The 20,593-nt window shown below is 31.0% G+C and overlaps 2 protein-coding genes across 4 annotated transcripts; both read left to right on the top strand.

Annotated features, from left to right (window-relative positions):
* The first annotated feature begins 8,356 nt into the window (after nt 1–8,356).
* On the top strand, nt 8,357–13,116 carry LOC101496490 (probable inactive receptor kinase At5g58300). 2 transcript variants are annotated; one of them, XM_004490671.4, is made up of 3 exons: nt 8,357–8,733; nt 10,076–11,424; nt 12,212–13,116. In XM_004490671.4, exons 2-3 carry the CDS (start codon nt 10,092–10,094, stop codon nt 12,838–12,840), a joined length of 1,962 nt encoding a protein of 653 aa, XP_004490728.1. In that variant the 5' UTR covers nt 8,357–8,733; nt 10,076–10,091; the 3' UTR covers nt 12,841–13,116. The 2 variants fall into 2 exon arrangements, with proteins under 2 accessions (XP_004490728.1, XP_004490727.1); XM_004490670.4 differs by having other exon boundaries at nt 8,358–8,733; nt 10,079–11,424.
* Nucleotides 13,117–13,883: 767 nt separating this feature from the next.
* On the top strand, nt 13,884–20,486 carry LOC101496160 (ubiquitin-conjugating enzyme E2-17 kDa-like). 2 transcript variants are annotated; one of them, XM_027331896.2, is made up of 5 exons: nt 13,884–14,071; nt 14,257–14,328; nt 15,218–15,345; nt 18,457–18,561; nt 20,000–20,486. In XM_027331896.2, exons 2-5 carry the CDS (start codon nt 14,259–14,261, stop codon nt 20,192–20,194), a joined length of 498 nt encoding a protein of 165 aa, XP_027187697.1. In that variant the 5' UTR covers nt 13,884–14,071; nt 14,257–14,258; the 3' UTR covers nt 20,195–20,486. The 2 variants fall into 2 exon arrangements, with proteins under 2 accessions (XP_027187697.1, XP_004490726.1); XM_004490669.4 differs by lacking the exon at nt 20,000–20,486 and adding an exon at nt 19,042–19,396 and having other exon boundaries at nt 13,893–14,071.
* Nucleotides 20,487–20,593: the final 107 nt, after the last annotated feature.

The raw sequence follows: 20,593 nt of genomic DNA, 5'->3' as shown, positions 1-20,593 counted from the left end.
TATATTTTTACACACTTTTGCAAATCTTTTTGTTTTTGCCACTTTTCCTAAATAAATGTAAAAGAGTTTAATTTTAATATATTGTTAACGTAAAAAAATTTATCAAGTCAAAGCTAAATAGATATCATCCTAGTTATTAGGATTATATTAGTTGATTGTAACTAACTAATGGAGTTAATTGTTATCTACTTTATAAATTCAATACTTGCAACATTGTTTTAGTAATTTATCAATGAGGTATTTATCACAACCCAATCGCCTCCATTATTGCGTCTAGTGTCCATCATACTAAAAATTGACAATTTTCTCATATGAATGATACCATATATGATCCTGCTTTGTACCATGATTCTGGCTCAATAAATTATACCACTCCTAACCCCAACAATATCTTCAACAAATCATCCTATAATGGAGTCCAAAAAATAAAGGTGGTTAATGGTGATTCTACATGTTTCAAATACATTGATGACTCATCTTTCAAGTGTTTCTAAACTTGCACATGATTATGAAGTTTACTTTGAGTTTCATGTTAATTGTTGCTATGTTAAATCTCAAGAAAACAATAAGGTTTTAATGCTAGTGAAGCTTAGGAATGGCCTTTATGCATTTGACTCTATTAAAATGCAATCTCCTTGTAACCATTTTTCATACCATAATTTTGTTACTACTAGTTGTACAAATTTTAGCAATCATGCTCATAAACACTATTTGTAATGATTGGCATGCTAGATTAGGTCATGCAACTAATAAAATTGTTCTCAATTAATTGAAAGCTTGTAATATCTCTCACAATATCAATAAATTTTATAATGTTTGCAAAGTCTGTTGTATAGATAAATTTCATAAATTAAACTTTTTTAATTTCTCTTACTATTTTTGATAAATTTTTACAATTAATATACTATGCTATATGGGAATATGTTCTCTTTCCTCTATTAATGGTAGTTAATATCATCTTCATTTAATTCATTTAATTGTTGTTTACTCTAGATTTACATGGATTTATATCTTGCAAAATAAATCACAAGTTTTGTCATGTTTTGTTCATTTCAAAAATATTATTGAAAATCACTTAGATCTTAAAATCAAGTTTCTTCAAATTGATGGTGGAAAATAATAGATTGTTGAAATTTTCTTACAAAGCGTATGTGTCCACGTCTCAGAACAACAATATGTGTTTATTTGTTATAGTTTCGATCATAAAGGATACATTTGCTTATCTCTTAGAGAAATGTCTAGTAAATACAACAAATATGGTACATGTAAAAATATTTGATATGTTGGGGTGGTTCGAACTCAAAATCCTTCATTTTTCTATAACTAGTTTAATTAGTGTGAGTGAATTTTGTTGTGATATTTAAAAATAAAAAAATTATGATAGACATTTGTAAAAGAAATTGAAAAATACAAGTAGTGTCCACGAATGATAGGAGATGGGGTAGTAATAGAATCACTCATCTTTAGGTACACTTATTTTTTTTCTTCTACATAGAGTACTTATGTGGATAATGACTATAGGAAAATTGTGGATACAAATCCATCCATTCATAGGATTTTATATTAGACCTAATTTATTCTTACAAAATCAACTTGTTAAGTTAATTGTGTCATTTTTTATAAGCTCTTTTCAAGTTCTATCTATTTTCAATGAAGGATTTAAGTTTTTTTCAATATATCTCCTCACGTTCAGTACTATTAGACTTGTTGTATGAATATAAATGGTGGATTCTCGATCGGTAAGCTATAATATCATCTTAATTTTTATATTGGTCTAATTCATCCTTACAAATTTGGTTTGTAACGTGAAAAGTGTTACTCTTTATAAACTTTTTTAGAGCTATATATATTTTCGATGTGAAAATTGAGTTTTCTAAATTATTAGATATGAAAAATTAGTTACAAGTTAATTATTCTAATTATGTGTTGGTACAAGTCAGTTAGACATTAGTTACTCTAATTATGAATTAATTATTTTAATTAAATATATAAACTTCATTATATTTGTACATAATAAAACAAGGTTTGTTTTGAAGCAAGTTTGACATTTGTCGGATAATTAGGATAGTTTCTATTTTAATCTTGCTATTAGTAGTAATAATTCTATATTTCTTTGTTAATTATTTTATTTCTTAATCATAAATTTTTAGTTGTGTTTTTAAAGTTTAAAATGTCAATTTCAAACTTTCGTTTTTGTAAGCACAATTTCGTTCAATCTTCCTATCTTTACATTATCTCACCCCATCTACTCCTAATTCCTATCTTCTATATTAATTTCCTTCTCTTCCCAAGGCAGTCTCTTTCTATACTAATTTTTCTTTGTTCTTAACTATGTGTTTTTGTTAACGTTGAACTCTTATGGTGCTTCTTTAGTCTTGCAATAAGTTATATAGGTTGTCCCTTGAAGCTTCTTTTAAATGTTTTTTGCAACTAATTAGGTTTCTATAATTTTTGTGTATTTTTTATTATTTTTGTGTGTTGTACCCTGTAGGTGGTTTGTAAGGAAGGACTAGAATCAATTTACCTTGGGACTAGAAAGGTGGAGGATTGGTCCCATAAGAGAAGTTAGATTTGCAAAGGGTCACAAATGTTGAACAAAATATATGATACATGCAACATGAAAAAATGTTTAACAAAGTATATCTTTCTTTGTTGTCATAATAAATTTGCATAATTCAATCTTATAGAGGTACACGTGGTGCATTGCTCTAATGTGAGTGTTATGTTCATGGAGTATAAGTTATATTGTTTTCATTACTTTGGCTAAATTCCTTTTTCATGAAACTTTGTTGTCTAAGCATTATTGATTTAAAAATGTTATATGAGTTGGATGTCAACCAAATATTGTCAGAATTTGTTTGGAGCCTTGGTTGTTGTTTCATTTCAATGTACTTTAAAAGGGGTATGATTTTTATTACTGGTTTTTGGATTTCTTTCTTATACAGAGAAATGTTTAAATATTGAAGTTCATTGTGTTTTACTTATTTAAGTGGAGAGGAGTCATCGACATTTATGAAATCTGATCATATATTTGGTTTAATTAAATCCCAACGACAAAGTTCTTGATTTTTTAAATTTATCATTTAGTTTTCAAATTTTGAAGATTTTCTTACATTTGTGGTGTTGGAAATTTATGCCAAGATTTTTTTGGTTTTTTATGTATTAAAATTATTCTTGATATTTGTCACTTTTGTAGGTTCATCTTACTCTTGAGTGTTAGTGCTATTAAAAAGGACCATGAAGCAAACAACATGAGGCTTCTTTCTTTAGTTTTTTCTAAAATTTAAGTAACTAATAACTCCTTCTTATATAATACATTTTTTACTATGTTTATATCTTTACTATAGTCTATTTGAAAATTTAATCGTTGTATGACATAAGAAATATTAAAAAGGTTGAAACTGAATGTTGCATCAATCGTGACATGTGCCAATTGATATTTATTTATGGTATGTAGATTGATGCTTGTTATCAGATTTTGAAAAGGTTCGTTGTTAAAGATATTTTTGACCGAACATGACACAATGTGTTTTATGCTTAGAGTAATATTGTGTACAGTGAATTTTATTAATTGAAGTTCAAATAACTTTTCTTTTTATTAATTGGTTTTTATGGATTATTTAAACAAAAAGCAATCGGGTTCAGATACAACAAACAATGAAAATATAAATAAATAGATTGATCATGATTCATCACTAACTTGGCTACATTTAGTCCCTTTATTCAGAAGACTTTAATTCACTAATTTAAATATCTTGAATTACAAAGCACCCGACCCTCCAAGTCAGCCTTCCCAAACAGACCGACAACCCCACACTTTTGAGGAATTAACCACATTGACCTTACAAGTTGGAAAGAGGGTAAAGTCAAACTAAAATTAGAAAGTCAATCAATAGTCCGACTCCCTTCCCGACAAGTGTGATTGATTTCGACATGTCAATCCATATTATGTAGCTCACGAATACGATGTATAAAAGTTGGGGTTTTCCATTGATTTTGCAATTTCAAGTCACCATGTCAACCAATATCCTTAAGTCTTTCTCCACTTGAAGGTGTATAATCCCTTGTCGACAAGTCATGTCCATACTCATATACATACCTTACGTCTCAACATGTACGACGTCACAAGCCTCAATTTACCGCACATAACTTATCACATATTTTCTATTGTTATCTCAAAGAAGGTCGTACACTCTAAAAGATTGATCAAATATTTTGTGTGTGCTGTCATAGTTGAGTTTGATACATTTTTCTTGAGGTCTCTTTCAACCAATGAAGACAATGTCTAGTTGTTGGGGTTCACCAGTCAAGTGAGGATCTTTGCAACTCTCTATCTCTCTTGCCATCTTGTTAATCTCACGAGTTGGATTGCTCAGGCGATTAAACCTCTCTTCAAATATACTTTTGTTTCTCCACATCCATAACTGCTAGCAAGTTACCATGAAAGTTGTTTATCACTCACTGTTGTATGTTCCCCTCCCCTTATGCTCGAGGTTGTCAAAGATCTAGTCCTTGCAAGGAAAAGTAACACATTGGTAATATGTGTATGATCCACTAACATGATCTAAATTTGTGTTGCGTGAACACAATCCCTTAACACATGACTGGTTGTTTTGTCTCCATTCTTGCAAGCAAAACACATAGGTGAAACCTCAATACCCACTAGCTACAACGATAATTTGTTATGAGGCATTCACGGGAAGAAAACCACGTTAAGGTTTGGATTTTGTATAGACCACTTCACTTCCACAAACGATTCCACTTCTAAACTATAGCCATTTTTCGTTCCCTTTAGAGGTTATAAGTGCTCTAGAGAGTAAAATGATGAGTACTAGTACCACTCCAGCCAATGGAGTCTCGACCATCAGTAAACGTGGGTGCGAGAATACCCATCAACTAGATCACCTTGTTAGGAGGAAGATGATTGTTTAGGAAAGAAATATCCCAAGTCTTTGTGGTCGTCAAGACTCCCTTTACAATCAATCTGTCTATAGTCAGTCTGATAAAAGGTACTCAAGAGTGTTCGTTAGGCATCCATTTGTCGAGTAAAAAATTTGTGTCTTGCCCAAATGCCAAACAATAATGTTACGGAAACTAAATATCATTTATATGTTGCCCAAATGCCAAAAAATAATGTCATACTTTATGTATAAGACTTTATACCAAATATCATTTGGTCAATTAATCAAATTCCATAGTATTTTTATGAGGAAAGCTTCTTTCATCTAGTGAGAGCTCGTTATCTCAAACCTTTCATCCATTTAAGGAAAACAACAAACCTTCTAGCTAATTAGATGTGGTTTACGATTTTGGTTTGTATCCCTTACAAAAATCTATCTTAATCTTTTATGTCTCTTCACACATCATCTGAGCAATCTTGACATATTGCATATGATCTAACGGAATGAAACTAAGCACAAATTTAAAAAATGTGAGTCTGCCAGCAAAGTTAAGACAGTGATGCTTCCAACCTTTCAAAGTACTTTAAATTTTATCAATAATATGATTGAATTTTTCTTTGGTAGTCCTCTCTGAATCAATGTTGACCTTTATATATCTACCCACATAAGCAGTTGGAGTATATGTTGTGTGTTGTACGATATCGGTCCTAAATTGTTGATTAGCATTAAAAAAAAAAACTATTATTATAATTATTTTTCACATTTTATCGTTACAAAAATTATCTCAATTTTTCTCTTTTATGGCTTAATATCAAAATCTTGCATCCCTAAAAAAGTCAAAATTTTGCCTATTGTATTAGATACGTCCGAAACAAACAAATATGAAAGAAAAAACAAGTTAAGAAAATAGTCAAGTCAATAATGCAGCCAATATATAGTAAAAAGAAAGATTGAATTAACTATAGTGGCCAATCCATGCTTGCGGTTAGGTATCAACACATTTCATGGGCTCTAATAAAGACATCCACATGGCCCCAACAGACCAACTAAAGTAGAAAATGAACGCTCCAGATTAAACAAAAATTATGAAGAAGAAAATAAAAAGCAAAGCTCATCACTTCTCTTTATTTAAATTTTTTGGCTTTTTCTATATACCCACAAAAAAGTGGTTGAGACTTAGAAAACTTTGGGGCACGCAATTCAAACCCAAAAAATATCATAATTCAAATTGCCTTTTTCTTATGCTCTTCATTTAGTTAGATTGAGCAACATAATGAAAGAAAAAATATTTACAAGGAACTTTTTTCTACAGTATATTTTTTAAATATATATTAAATAAACAAATTTTAATAAATAAATAAATAATAATTAATTAATAATAATATAAAAGTAATTAAAATATGTAGGAAAAACATAAAAAAATTACATAGATTATATAGAGGTGTTTGTAACATTAGAATAATAATTTAAATTATAATCGGATAATCAACCTAGTCTATATATGTTGTGCACTGTATTATTAAAGTTCATTTTAATTTTATTATGACTATTTCGACTACTATTTTTAAATATCTGCATTAGAGTTTTAATATATCATATTGTATTTACGTGAGATCAATTAATTACATGATATATTATATTTATATAAAAAAAGACTAGCAGAAGCGTATAATTTATTTAAACGTTTAATAATAGATTATAGATGAAAATATAACATAATTATGAGCAAAAATAACTATGAACAAGTTTTCAGGAAAAAAATTAAACTATGAGCAAAAATAACGATATATGCCAAAAATTATAGATAATTAATAGTATATAAAATAATTAATTGACCTCAAATGAACGTTGAAGCTTAAACGTGAAAGCTGACAATTTGAAATATTGAATTCTTGTTATTAGAATAAAAATTGAAGCAACATATGTATACTATGTAGAATTGTTTGCAAGGCGATTTGAATTGGTTAGTAGGAAAAAGTAATTCGTTACAATTTTTTTTTTTAATTTGGTAAACTATATAAATTAATATAATGTTGCTTAAATTAGTTGGATCGGTTAGTTGATAATAATTTAAATAGTATTTTCAATATTATGAACAATTCTACAGGGTTTCTATAACTTTTTTCTAGTGATTTTTATCATTTTTATATTATTATTAATTAATATTTTTATTATTTATTTATTAAATTTCATTTTTTAATTGTTTAATATATATAAAAAAGAATATATATATATATATATATATATATATATTATTTCAAAAATGCGACTAACTACTACACTATAAACTTTTTTTTACAATATCGGTGATGCGACTTATTAAAATCTAAAAAAAATAAGACATTATAATACTTAGTTTTTTAATATAGAATATTTTGATTTTTTAAAAGGGATATTTAACAAAATAAATCCGATTTACAAAAGACAGTAAAATTATAAAGTTGTCATTTTTGTATACACTATTTTTTTTTAGTGAATTATCAATTTAACACCAATACATTTCTAATACTAGATTTAAGTCAAAACCTCTAGAGAATTTGAAAGAAACTCTTAGAATCTCATTTGAATACTCTTAAATTAATATGTTATTATTACATTATTTAATGAATATATATGTCTTTGTACAACTGAAATTTAGGTGAACCATAGATAATTTTTAAAATAAAGAATCTCAATCACATCATTAGCCTTCCAAAAATTTCAAAAAATAAATTGAGTGGTTTAAATTCTACACTCTCCATCTTTATTTATAAGCAAAAGTACATGTATTTAATTCAAATTTTGAATTAAAATAAATAAATTTTCTCTAATAAATTTGTTATAATTGAAATATTTCAAATAATAAATAATTTAAAATTTTGTTCTAAAGTAGTAGTGGTATATACAAGTTGAATTAATTTTTCAACTCATAATTTTTATATCAAACTCAAATAAAACTGATCTGATTATGAACGAGTAAAGTTGGGTTGAATTTACATATCATAAATAAAAAATATTTTTTATTTATTATAAAACAAACTAGTTAAATTTAAATATTTGAACATCTTAAAATTATAAAATTTTATCACATCATATCATTTAATATTTAAATTACATTCACAAACTCACTAAAACACTTAAATTAATTAAATTAACAATCAATCATCAAATAAAATCCAACAACTAAATTATAATTATATATTAATAATAAATAAAAATATATATATCCCATCAAAGAATTAAATTCATGAATACACATATCTAATACTTTAAATTCCTCACTCAAACCAAACACTAATCAATAAAAATATATAAATTTAAATAAAATTCAAACTTAAATAAATTAAATCAAAATTAAAAGTTATATTAGTTTAGTTGACAAAGTTTGCTGAGTATATGAGTAGTATCTAACACCCCTAGAAAGTAGTAACACTGTCTTACTAAGTAAAGTGTGTATCATCCTCTGACTTTTTGACTCTCTTTCTAGTGACTAGTGAGTGTGTTACCGATCATTGCGCTGCTGGCCACTCTATTCTTTATTCCTTTGCTAACAACTTTTTGTTTTCTCTTTGCTTAATTGTTTTTTTAACTACAACAACTTTCACAACAAAAAAACATAAAATAGTTCACTTTCCTGAATCTTGAGCCTTTTTATTATTATTTTTGTACTAGTTGCTACTATCTATTTGGAATCTCAAACTTCAAATTCTCATTCATTTCATTTCATGCAAATTCTCTGCATTTTTGTACTTCTTTATTCTCATCAAATCCAACACACGGCAAGTTTAAAGCAAGTTTCATAGCTTCTGAGCTCTCTCATGAATCCTTGTGCTTCCTTTTTTATTCCTTCCAGGTGATTTACTTTGCTAAAAATCTTGTCTTTTTTCTTGTACTTCACACGAACTTGTGCTGGAAATTTATCTTGTAGATCTGTTTCTTTTTTTCTTCTGTGATGTTCATGAATGTTGAATTCTAGGTTTATAATAACTCTTCAATGGGTCACACATTCTGTGGTTTGTGTTTGGTTTCCAATTTTCAAAGTTGTGCTTCAAAGTGTTTTTTTTTTTAGGATCTAGAGGTGTGGAGAGAAATACTTTGTTTTTAGTTGTTTTTTTGATAAAAAAAAATTAACTGTTGAATTACTTTAACTGTTATTAGTATTAAAGTATATCCTTCCTAATTCATTTAATGTGGTGTATGTTTGAAGAAAATTTGGGTTAGTTCATTCATTCTATTTGATTTGGTGTAGAAATTATAGTAGTTCATTTTTTGCATTAAATGAAGGGTTAGGAGGAAAGCTAAAAGCTTACATTGGTTAGTGGTTGGTTAGAAAACTTTATGTAACTGAGAATGAAGTACATAAATGTTAGTTCAAGACAAGTCATCAAATCTAGTCAATAGTGAATGTTATAACTTATAAACAAGCTAAAATTGATTACTCCTATAACTTAATTTTGCAATGAATATTGTACTTGGGTTCTTTTCCTTTCCTACTCAATCAAAATCTTTTAACCTTTTATAGAAAAGCTTCATTAGCTTATACATATGATATGTTTGCATTGACTGTGTTAGCTTATCGACTGACACAAGTACTTTTAAGACTGTTTGAAAGAGCTTATGAAAACAACTTATGACATGTCTATAAGCAGTTTTTAGCTTATTTTCACAAGTTATCTAGAATATCTTAGGGAAATAGTTTATTGCTTATATGAAAACAGTTTGACTTTACCAAATTGTCACAACACATTCCTTTTGATACTGATTGTTGTCATCTTCACTACTTATCTATGTAGCACCGATACTTCATATTGAAGTCATATTCTGTGTTCAACACGTATCAATGTTGGACACCGACCCATGTGATTTCATTCAATAATTTCTATTTTCTTAAATTAGCAATTCTAGGTGTTAGTGTCGTTTCGATGTCTACGTCGGTGCTTCGCAGCTGCTTATTACTCTTTCTGACAACGAAAATCTTATAAGTAACTGAGTTAGCAAAAGAGATTACAAAAGTTTATCCAGTACTTATATGTTTGTTAAAACTTCCTAAATGTCTCTTGGCTTATGTGGATGCTCCTTTGGATTACCTGTAATTATTCAAAATATTTTCTGAAATGCTGTCATTGTAATTCCACATTCTAACTTTGTGATATAGTGCTCATTCTTTACATTGATTTGTTGTTATGGTGCTAAAGCAGGAAAATATGAAGGATGGAAGAGGTTACATTGAATTCAATTGTCAATATCTTATGCGTTACAGTAAAAAAATTCTCCATGAAGTTCTACTCACCTTCATTGCAAGTTTTCCTTTTCACCATTATTATTCTTTCTCCTCTAGTTATTGCTGACCTGAATTCCGACAAGCAAGCCCTTCTTGATTTTGCTTCTGCCATCCCTCATCGTCGCAACCTTAAGTGGGATTCAGCTACCTCAATATGTACAGCTTGGGTAGGCATCACTTGCAATCCAAACCAGACTCGTGTTGTTTCAGTCCGGCTCCCTGGAGTTGGACTAGTAGGCACCATTCCAGCCGATACACTCGGAAAAATTGACTCACTCAAAACTATCAGCCTTCGCTCCAACCTACTCAGTGGAAGTCTACCTCCTGATATTACTTCTCTTCCGTCGCTACAATATCTCTACCTTCAACATAATAACCTTTCAGGCGAAATACCTACCTCATTGTCACCACAACTAAACACACTTGTTTTGTCATACAATTCTTTCACCGGTAGCATTCCAAAGACATTGCAAAACTTAACACAATTAACTAGATTGAGCCTCGAGAACAACTCGCTATCAGGACAGATACCAGATCTTCATGTCGAGCTTAAACATTTGAATTTAAGCTACAACCATTTGAATGGCTCTATCCCTGCAAATCTTCGTAGTTTCTCGAGTTCTTCCTTCGAAGGGAATGCTCTCTTATGTGGATTGCCTCTAAAGCCGTGCTCTGTAGTCCCTCCTTCATCTCCTCCTCCTGCATTGGCTCCTGTAAGACACAAGTCCAAAAATAAACTGAGTAAAGCAGCTATCATTGCAATTTCGGTTGGTGGAGCCGTGCTATTGTTGCTAGTAGCTCTTGTCGTTGTTCTTTGTTGTTGTTTAAAGAAAAAAGATAATGGAAGTTCTACTGCAAGAGTAATTAAAGCAAAGGGTCCTAGTGGTGGAAGGACCGAAAAACCGAAAGAAGAGTTTGGAAGTGGCGTGCAAGAATCAGAGAAAAACAAATTGGTTTTCTTTGAGGGTTGTTCTTATAATTTTGATCTTGATGATTTGTTGAGAGCTTCGGCGGAGGTTCTTGGAAAGGGTAGTTATGGAACTGCATATAAAGCTATCTTGGAGGAGTCAACAACGGTTGTAGTGAAAAGGTTGAAAGAAGTTGTGGTTGGCAAGAGGGAATTTGAACAACAGATGGAGATTGTAGGAAGCATTGGACGGCACCCCAATGTCGTTCAGCTTCGCGCTTATTATTATTCGAAGGATGAGAAGCTTTTGGTTTGTGACTATTTCCCAAATGGCAATCTATCTACACTCTTACATGGTATGCATTTCTGTTTCTCCTTGTTTCAGTTTAGGCTTATGAAATTGAACTGTTTTTCTTTTAGTCTTTTTTTGAGCTTATAAACATTGTGCATGAACATTTAAGTGTAAATAAATGGTATTGGACTTCATGATATTTGATTAGAAAAACAGGACCTACTATGTTATGTAAATGTGATTAAAAAAATTAATTGGAGCATCGATGTTAAACAGCTAAATTGATTTCTAACATAGTGACAACAAAAGGTTGAAAAATAGAATCATGGTTATATAAAAAGTGATGACACTTTTACTCGGTAGTATAAGAAAAAGGCTTTCCTCTAATCATTCGTCCGCAAACAAGTTTGTTTCAGTTTAAATTTGTTAAGGGAACTATTTATGAACTACAGATTAGTTTAATAGACTCCAACTTAGTCTAGAGACCTACAATGTTTATATTATATGTCACGTCAAATATTGCAAATGTTTGTCTAGCAATAATGTAATAGAAGGACCTGGTTACAAAAAAGTATCATTCAAGGACTCAATTACAACTTTTGTAAGTCAGATACTTATTTAAAAATTCTCAGAGTTTAGGAACCTACAGTATAATTAAACCTTTGTTATATTTAGATTAAATTAAATTAATTTCTTGTTTTCTTCATTGCATTGGGACTCTCCATTTGAATTTTAAAGTTTAGAGATGTAATTTGTTGTCGTGAGTAACTTGAGAGATCATCTGATTTACCTTGTTGTAGTCCGCTAAAGCACTTAATTTTCAGTTGATTCGGATTTGTATTTGATGACAGGTACTAGGACAGGTGGAAGAACTACATTAGATTGGAACACGCGAGTAAAAATCACCCTCGGAATCGCGAGAGGAATTGCTCACTTACATTCAGTTGGTGGTCCAAAATTCACACATGGAAATGTGAAATCCTCCAATGTCCTCCTAAACCAAGATAATGACAGCTGCATTTCCGATTTCGGACTGACACCATTTATGAATGTTCCTGCGACCCCTTCTAGAGCCATAGGCTACCGTGCTCCTGAGGTGATTGAAACTCGGAAGCACACTCATAAGTCAGACGTGTATAGTTTTGGTGTCCTACTTTTGGAAATGCTTACAGGGAAAGCACCACAACAGTCTCCGGTACGCGATGACATGGTTGATCTCCCTAGGTGGGTTCAGTCTGTTGTTCGGGAGGAGTGGACTGCTGAGGTTTTCGATGTCGAGCTAATGAGGTACCAAAACATTGAAGAAGAGATGGTGCAAATGTTGCAAATTGGAATGGCGTGTGTTGCGAAGGTTCCAGATATGAGGCCTAACATGGAGGAAGTGGTGAGAATGATTGAAGAAATTCGGCAATCTGACTCGGATAACCGACCGTCTTCCGACGAGAATAAATCTAAGGATTTAAATGTTCAAACTCCATGATCAACTCTAATGCCCTTTTTGTTTCCTGTGTTCCAAGCAAGGTGATTTATTGAAACTTTTTGTTTAGGAAGTAACATTCAATGGGATATAAAAGAACATGAAACACTTCTCTCAGATTGAGTTACTTCAATTATTTTGTTTAGTTGGAAAGTTTTAATTTTCTTGGAATTCTGATGTATTAGAGTTGTGATTTAATTGATTGATGATCTTCATTCAAGAACAATTGATCTTCTTGAATTGTTGTTAGTACCACCAATAAATGTCTATTTGCATGAACTAGAGAATGATATTTTTTTAGTTTTATTATTGATTGATAGATTAAATTCACAATAATAACGCAAACGGGTCGGGTGAGATTGATTATTACTATATGAAAGTACAAATAGTTTATAAAACATTTTCATGATGCTAAGTATTAAAAAATCTATCATAGCATTATTAAAAAGTGTCAGCACTATCATAATCATTTTTTACCTTAAGAGAGGACTTTCATGAGAATGTTCTCCCACTTGTTGGTCACTAGAAGACAAATTGTTTACACCATCTGCCAACACAAATGTCTGCGATGTTAAAATATATTATATTATATTATGCATACGTTGTTGTGGAAATTGAAATAAAAAAATTGAATTATATATAAAGAATTATAAAAATATTTTTGCTTTTTTTAGATCAAACAACCTAGTGAATTTAAACATGGAAAAATGAAGATTTTGAATTTGTATCCGATCCTCTGTCAATATTCTTACCGCTAGCAACTAAAGGATAGGATCGATTGTATTTTTTTTAAAAAAAAAAAAAAAAATTATATACATTAATTTTTTAGTTATTAGGTTGTTTATATTTTTATTACCGAGAGAGTTTGTTTTAAGATAAATGCATTTAATTTTGGTTAAAATAGTCCTAATATGATGATTTTGTTAAAAAAGAAAAGGTCTTAATGATGACGACATTTTATTTTCATCATGTCAGTATTCTCTGTATCAGAAATAAATAATTAAAATATTATTATATATAAAAGAAAATTCAGCAAAATGAAATAAAAAAAGTAATAAGAAAACGTTACGACGTTGATCTTACGCTATGATTCAATTCAATACCATTTCTTTCTGATTTTCCAGAACTACAACAAAAATCTCTTTCTCAAATTTCCCTTTCATCTTCAACCCTCTCTCTCTCTCTCTCTCTCTCTCTCACAATTATTCCTTCTTCCTCTACGGTTCTGACTCAGGTTTGTTTTTCTTCATATTTTCGTTTTTCCCCTTCTGATTCGTACCTCTTTCTGTCTCCATAAATTAAAGTTCACATCTTTTTCGATTCAATTCTCTTTATTGGTTTCTAGGTCTCACGATCTATTGCTTAAAAACCTATTATTGTGTTTCTCATATTATTATTATTTTGCTTTTTGTTTTTAAGTTATGGCGTCGAAACGTATCTTGAAGGAGCTCAAGGATTTGCAGAAGGACCCTCCTACGTCATGCAGTGCAGGTTTATCTTTCTTTCTTTTCCCAATTATTATTTTTGTTGTATGAAAATAAAATAAAAGTTTAATTTTTTATGTTTAAATTTTGAAGGATAATAATAACAGTCCCACCTCTATTTTTTTTTTGTTGATTATTAAACCTTACCACCTTGAGAATTAAATAAAGAAAAAATCCAGGTGTTTCATGTTCTGTTATTATATGTTTTTTCCCTTGTGTTTCTGTTTTTTTTATGCATGGCTTTATTGTTAAATCTTAAATAAGTTGTCTGTTTTTGCTGATGTTTTGACTATGTTATTTAGATGTGTGGTGTGGATCTGTAAGTATTTGCTTCCTTTGTGAGTTATCGGGTTTGCATTGTTATTAATATAGGAGAGTGAGGATGAGATTGTTCATTCCAGTAACTAATTTGCATGTGTTTGTAATTAGTTGTTTTGTGGGTGAAGTTTTGGGGTTGATGAGTAACTTTGTAGCACCGACACATGTCTGTCCTAGTGTCCGACAAGTGTCGGTGTCCGACACATATACATTGATTACATTCTATTAATTCATTTTGTCAAATTATTATCAATGTTGACACGTCAGTGTAAGTGTCGTGTTTGTGTCAGTATTGTGCTTCATAGATTAGTAATGTACATTTGGGATATTTGTGAGAGCAAAAATTGTAAAACATAACCATAGCTAAGATTATGATAAAATATATCTACATGTATAAATTAAATAAAATTTATTCAGTTAATTTTGTAATCATATGATTGTAACTCGATACTTCTTTTCCCTCTCATAGGCTCCTCTCTTCTAATTAGTTCCATATAGTAAAATTTTATAATAATAATAATGTTACTTCATCTATTGTAAGTTGTAACTTTAAAAGATAATGTTGTTGTGTATATCAGGTCCTGTGGCCGAGGACATGTTCCACTGGCAAGCCACAATCATGGGACCGGCTGATAGCCCATACACAGGTGGTGTTTTCCTAGTTTCAATTCATTTTCCTCCTGATTATCCCTTCAAGCCACCCAAGGTACTACCCTACTTCATTACTCACATTAGTTACTTGTATCGTCATCCTTTCTGGTGTTGTGATTATGTTGAGTATTTCTTTTAAAATAAGTTTACAACCTCTCTTGTTCAACATGTTCTTCTTGATGTTGTACTTGTATCTATGGAGATCAAACGGATTTCAAATGCATTTTGTTTCAATGATGAGTGTGACTGTGAACTTAGTGTCGTTGGGATGTTAATTTTTCTTATAGTTTTTTCTCTTTTGTTGCGGGTATTTTGTGGAATGAGTTCCCCAGGAGCATATAGGGGAAGTTGTGGTGGTTTGCATTTCGTTTCTCCTTCTGAAGGGTATGCTTTGGGGTTTTTTGTGGGGTTTTGCCACACATCGGGTTGTGGTTTCTTTTGGAAGATACCTTATTCACTCGTTTTTTCTCCTTAATATTTCACGATACATTGGTACTTCATTTTCTCTTAAGAACACAATACAACATAGTTTTTTCCTACTGGGTTGAGTTGGCTACATGGATCAAACGTCATGATTGTGTTTTGTCAAGAACCAAATCTTTGTAAAGGATTTTTTTAGGTATAAGCCCTTTTTAATTATTTCACTTGGATTTTTGTTGGTCTTTCAGTGCTTCTAATATTGGACTCCTTTTCATTTTGTCATTTGACCAAACCATCTTCGGCAAGATTCTACCATCTTTTCTCGATAGATGCTACTCCACTTTCTCTCTTACACGTTCATTCTTGTTCTTGTCCCGTATTTTCACTCATCTACCACATTATAATCTCTGCAACATTTTAGATTTTGTTTTTGTTTACACTTTTTTGCCTTGCATTCAGTGCCATAAAATGATTTTCCCGTCCTTTGATCTTGGGAGGCACCTTTACATCACAAATAACACCAGAGGCTGTTCAACCCTTCATCCACCTAGCTTGAATCTTATAAACACATCTCCCTCCATCCAAAAATAGTCTAAAATATTTTCTAGGACAGTACACAATTTCTTGAAGGAAAAATGTTTATGTATTGACATCGTATTATTTTGCATAAGAGGAATGAGGTTTTGTCAAGTAGATTCTCTGTCGATCTTGCTTTGAGTACAAGTAAATCATTTGTAATTATGGTTATGGCAGGTGCTGATAATTTTAAGGATTGGTACTTGTTAATAGATTTTAATTTCTAATGAAATCACATGAGCGAAGTCTCCTCAAGGCATCAATCAATCACAGATTACAAGTAGAGGACTGAGTCTGTGTGCTCTATTTTTTATTCTTTCTCTGTACTATGGTATATAAAGATAACTCGTGTCTAAATTTCTTCCTGTTTTCTGATTGGTTAAAAATATTTGGATTTCTCGGTCCATTTAAGGAGAAGTTGTCCTGTCCACTAATTGAGTCTTGCTTTGACATGTAACCTTGCAACTGTGCAAAGATGAACCTTAAATGAATTAGAAATAAGATTGCTTTCTACAGGAAATTCACCAGAAATTTATCCTTAGACAAAAAGGCTTGGTTTGCTTGTTTGTGTTTATTGAATGTCATGAGCTTCTTTTGATTAAAGAGTTAGTATGCAACAATTTCTTGATGTGATTTTTCATGTATATTAATATAGATAAGGTTATATGGGAGTTTTTAGACATTGTATGAGTTTGCATGAATATGTTGTGTTCAACAGCAACTCAGCCTCATCTTTGCTCATTATAGAGAAAAAATAGAATCTTCTGTTCGCTTTTTTGGTTGTATGAAAAAATGGATAGTGGATAGAAGATTTCTTGTTTTAATGTCTTTCCACAAGTGATAAAATGAGCAAATTAAGAGTGGATCTCAAATGTGAAATGAAATTGTTTTCAAATTCGTGTTTTCTTTGCCCTTGGTGGAAACCATTGATGTGCGTTCCACATCAATCTTTTTCTATTTTCTTTACTTCCCCGCCATAAACAAGCAAGAGAAAATGGTATATTCCTATCATTCCACAATTTTTATCCAGTGTACGTTGATCAAACAAGCACAACATCATAGTTCTTTATTGGTGATAATTTTTTCTTGAAAATCCATTGGATAAAGGTCTCTTTAATGGTTTCTTTTGTTGAGTACATTGCATTCAAAAATTAAAGTTTTATGTATTAAGTTAAAACAGTTGGATTGGATATCATAATTAAAAAAGAAAAGAGAATTTGTTGCTAATTATTATGGTTTATTAGACATTGCACGCCATATTTGCATCAAAGGGTAGTGGAGACTAGATCCAAGCACTTTTCTTTTTATAATTAATATGAGAAAAAAGATTGTGCATTGTCCGTGTAAACCAATTTACACAGACAATTAATAAGAACCATTGATTTTGTCATCTCACTACACGATTGTAACTAACACCTTAAAATAACTACACAATAATAGCATGTGTTGGCTGTCAGTGTAAAACTATTTACATTTGACAGTGTATGCCCATTAAACTCAATTATTTATACACTAATATTTTGTTTGAAGTGTTTGGAGAATTTTTACAAAGCAAAATGTAGTAGAAAAAGAATGGAGAACAAGAGTAGAATGAAGAAAAAATGATGTATCTGTCACTACAGAATGGACGGACGAGGATAATGGTCCTTCCCAATTTCTTAGCTGAGTTTTGAAGACCTTGTTCTACTCGCAGCTTCTCCCGACCGCTTCTTAACCACCCACCTTAACTGTCTACAATAATCCTCTCTAAGTAGCAAAATTGTCTACTTATCATAACTTACTGTTTTTGTTTCTCCGAATTTCTCTTTTCGAAGTCCAATCTTTTTCCATTAAGAGGACCTATCTAGTACTTTATTTTGGAGGGTATGTCTCTGCATTGTTGCTTTCTGTGTGCACCTGGGCTAGGTCACACGATATTTTTGCTTTGGGATTTCTCTCTTTTGACAGCCCAGTGTTCTTGCACACACCTGTGCTCGCTCACATAGCTTAATTAGTTAAAAAGAGATTGGAAATAAATTTGAATTAGTGGTAGAACACTGAGTCGTGGGCGTTAATGGATAAACTACTGCTGTTTTACTTTGCGGTAGTAAGTTAGTAAATATCTTATTACTTTGATACTTTCTAAGACCAAGTTTAGAACTAATCAAACTAATGTGCTTAACAACTGCAGGTTGCTTTTAGGACTAAGGTATTCCATCCAAACATCAACAGTAATGGCAGTATATGTCTCGACATTCTTAAGGAACAGTGGAGCCCGGCACTAACTATTTCCAAGGTTTGATATTACTTTGCTTCTTTATCATGCCACTTACTGAACATATTGTAATTTCTGAGTTACCTTGTTATATCGTGTATGTCATTAATACTTGGTTGTGACCGCTAAATTTAAATAACACTAACAATTGGTCCAAGTTTAGGTCATGTGAGATTGTAGCTTAGACCGAGTAGGCAGGGTTCAATCGAAGTATCTTGTGTTTGCTTATGTATCTTATTTTCTTTGTGGATTTCTTTGGTACATATTTGAAGTACTGGAGGACTCTTGATTATATCATTGATACACTGTACATGTCCCAAATGTTTGTTGAAGTGTAACAGTTCTCTTTTTTCCGGGCTTGATATCGGCTATGTACGATAACATAGGAAGGACATTAGGGAGAATTGCTAGGTTATTCCAGATCCTAGTACCAAAATACTTGAAGATTTATTCATTGGTTAATGTTTAGGATTTGTTCATCGCTTATATTGTCAATTTTAGGTCCTTTTGTCAATTTGCTCATTGTTGACGGACCCCAACCCCGACGATCCACTTGTCCCTGAAATTGCACACATGTACAAGACTGACAGGGCCAAGTATGAGGCCACAGCTCGCAGCTGGACACAGAAGTATGCCATGGGATGATGATCATGCATTCGTCCTAGCTGTTCAATGCAAGCAGCAATGTCATAATTTATGTAAAAGAGCAACAGATATTTTGAATGCTTTCTTTTATTGTTTAGTGGAACTCAAAGCTGGTAAGGGACCCGGTTATCATTTGTGAATATTGCATTGTAAGACACTGGTGATGAGGAAACTGTAATGTTATGCAATCTTTCTGCTTGTTGACCTCGTATTTGAAGTTAGTCAATGGCATCTTACTGGTGAATTGATTTGGATTCTGTCGTAGATTTTGGGCAATAGATGAAAGATCATATGACATCCATTCTGAGATGTATTTTACAGATGATTTTGTGAAGTTAGACAAAGCCATCTGATCTTGATCTCTACTCGAGATCCCTTCATTTTGTGACTGTTTATTCTAACTACAGAGAATCTAACTACAGACAAAGCCAATTGATGAAGTTTTTTTTTTTTTGAAGAAAAATATGTTGGAATAAATTAGGTGTATGAACACAAATTGATAGTCATTGGCAAAATTGATAGATATTTGCATAAAAAAAGTTAGGTGTATAAACTATTGTAAATTGTGTTGAGGGCAGACATCATGAAACATTTTTATGGTGCCTCCCATTCCGCTCTAAAGGATCTATGGTATAGTTGTGAGTGAATTTCTATTTTTTTTTCTAGGTAAGTATTTGAAAATGTGATGTATTTAATTTAAATTTTAAACTTAATTCATCAGTTTTTCAAAAATACTTTTTTGTTTATATTTTTTGTATTGGTATTAATCTCCAATACAATATGCCTTTTAAACAATATTTTTTGATGGAGACAGTGCAACTGCAAGCATGTCATACTGGCGAGGAACTGGATTTTGTCCTTTGAGAAGGTGTGGGTGGGGACATTGGGCATGGAAAATAAAAGCATTGTCATGCCCATTATCAATTATGACTTATTTCAACTTACTCTTACCAAGAAAGATAGGTGGCAAAAAAAATTAATATCAGAAGATGTTTCGGTTTATGTGTAAGTTTTGATTTTGGGTGGGTTTGAATTTATTTATTAACATAAAAGTATTAAGAGCTTAAAAGAACAACTTAAGGCATGTTTAAAAACTGATTTTAGATTTTTTTTAGAATATAAGTAACTTATAAATAGGTGTTTAATTAAAATATTTATCCAAATTGGACCTTAAGCTTTCACATCATGTTTGTGTACCTTTAATAATGTTGGAATCATGCATTCCCTATTTATATATAATTTCCTATATTATCTGGTGGAATCATGCAATGTAATGAGACGTATCTCTAATTTTTTTATTTTTTTTCAAAATGAGTATATTTAATAATGTTGGTAGGTAGGGTTGACTTTTGAATTTTAATTTTAATTTAATATGCTATGCCACCCATTAAAAAGGGATGCTGGAAAG

The sequence above is a fragment of the Cicer arietinum genome, chromosome 2 (assembly GCF_000331145.2).
Source record: "Cicer arietinum cultivar CDC Frontier isolate Library 1 chromosome 2, Cicar.CDCFrontier_v2.0, whole genome shotgun sequence".
In the NCBI taxonomy this organism is placed as follows: Eukaryota; Viridiplantae; Streptophyta; class Magnoliopsida; order Fabales; family Fabaceae; genus Cicer; species Cicer arietinum.
The sequence above is the reverse complement of the archived record's forward strand: the minus strand, read 5'-3'. Positions and strand labels throughout refer to the sequence as shown.

Excerpts from the sequence above, each read along its gene's own strand:
- LOC101496160 (XM_027331896.2), top strand. The coding sequence starts at position 14,259 with ATGGCGTCGAAACGTATCTTGAAGGAGCTCAAGGATTTGCAGAAGGAC. Across the intron at positions 14,329-15,217 it reads TCCTACGTCATGCAGTGCAG|GTCCTGTGGCCGAGGACATG; the intron begins GTTTATCTTTCT and ends TGTGTATATCAG. Across the intron at positions 18,562-19,999 it reads CGGCACTAACTATTTCCAAG|TGCAACTGCAAGCATGTCAT; the intron begins GTTTGATATTAC and ends TGATGGAGACAG.
- LOC101496490 (XM_004490671.4), top strand. The coding sequence starts at position 10,092 with ATGGAAGAGGTTACATTGAATTCAATTGTCAATATCTTATGCGTTACA. Across the intron at positions 11,425-12,211 it reads TCTATCTACACTCTTACATG|GTACTAGGACAGGTGGAAGA; the intron begins GTATGCATTTCT and ends ATTTGATGACAG.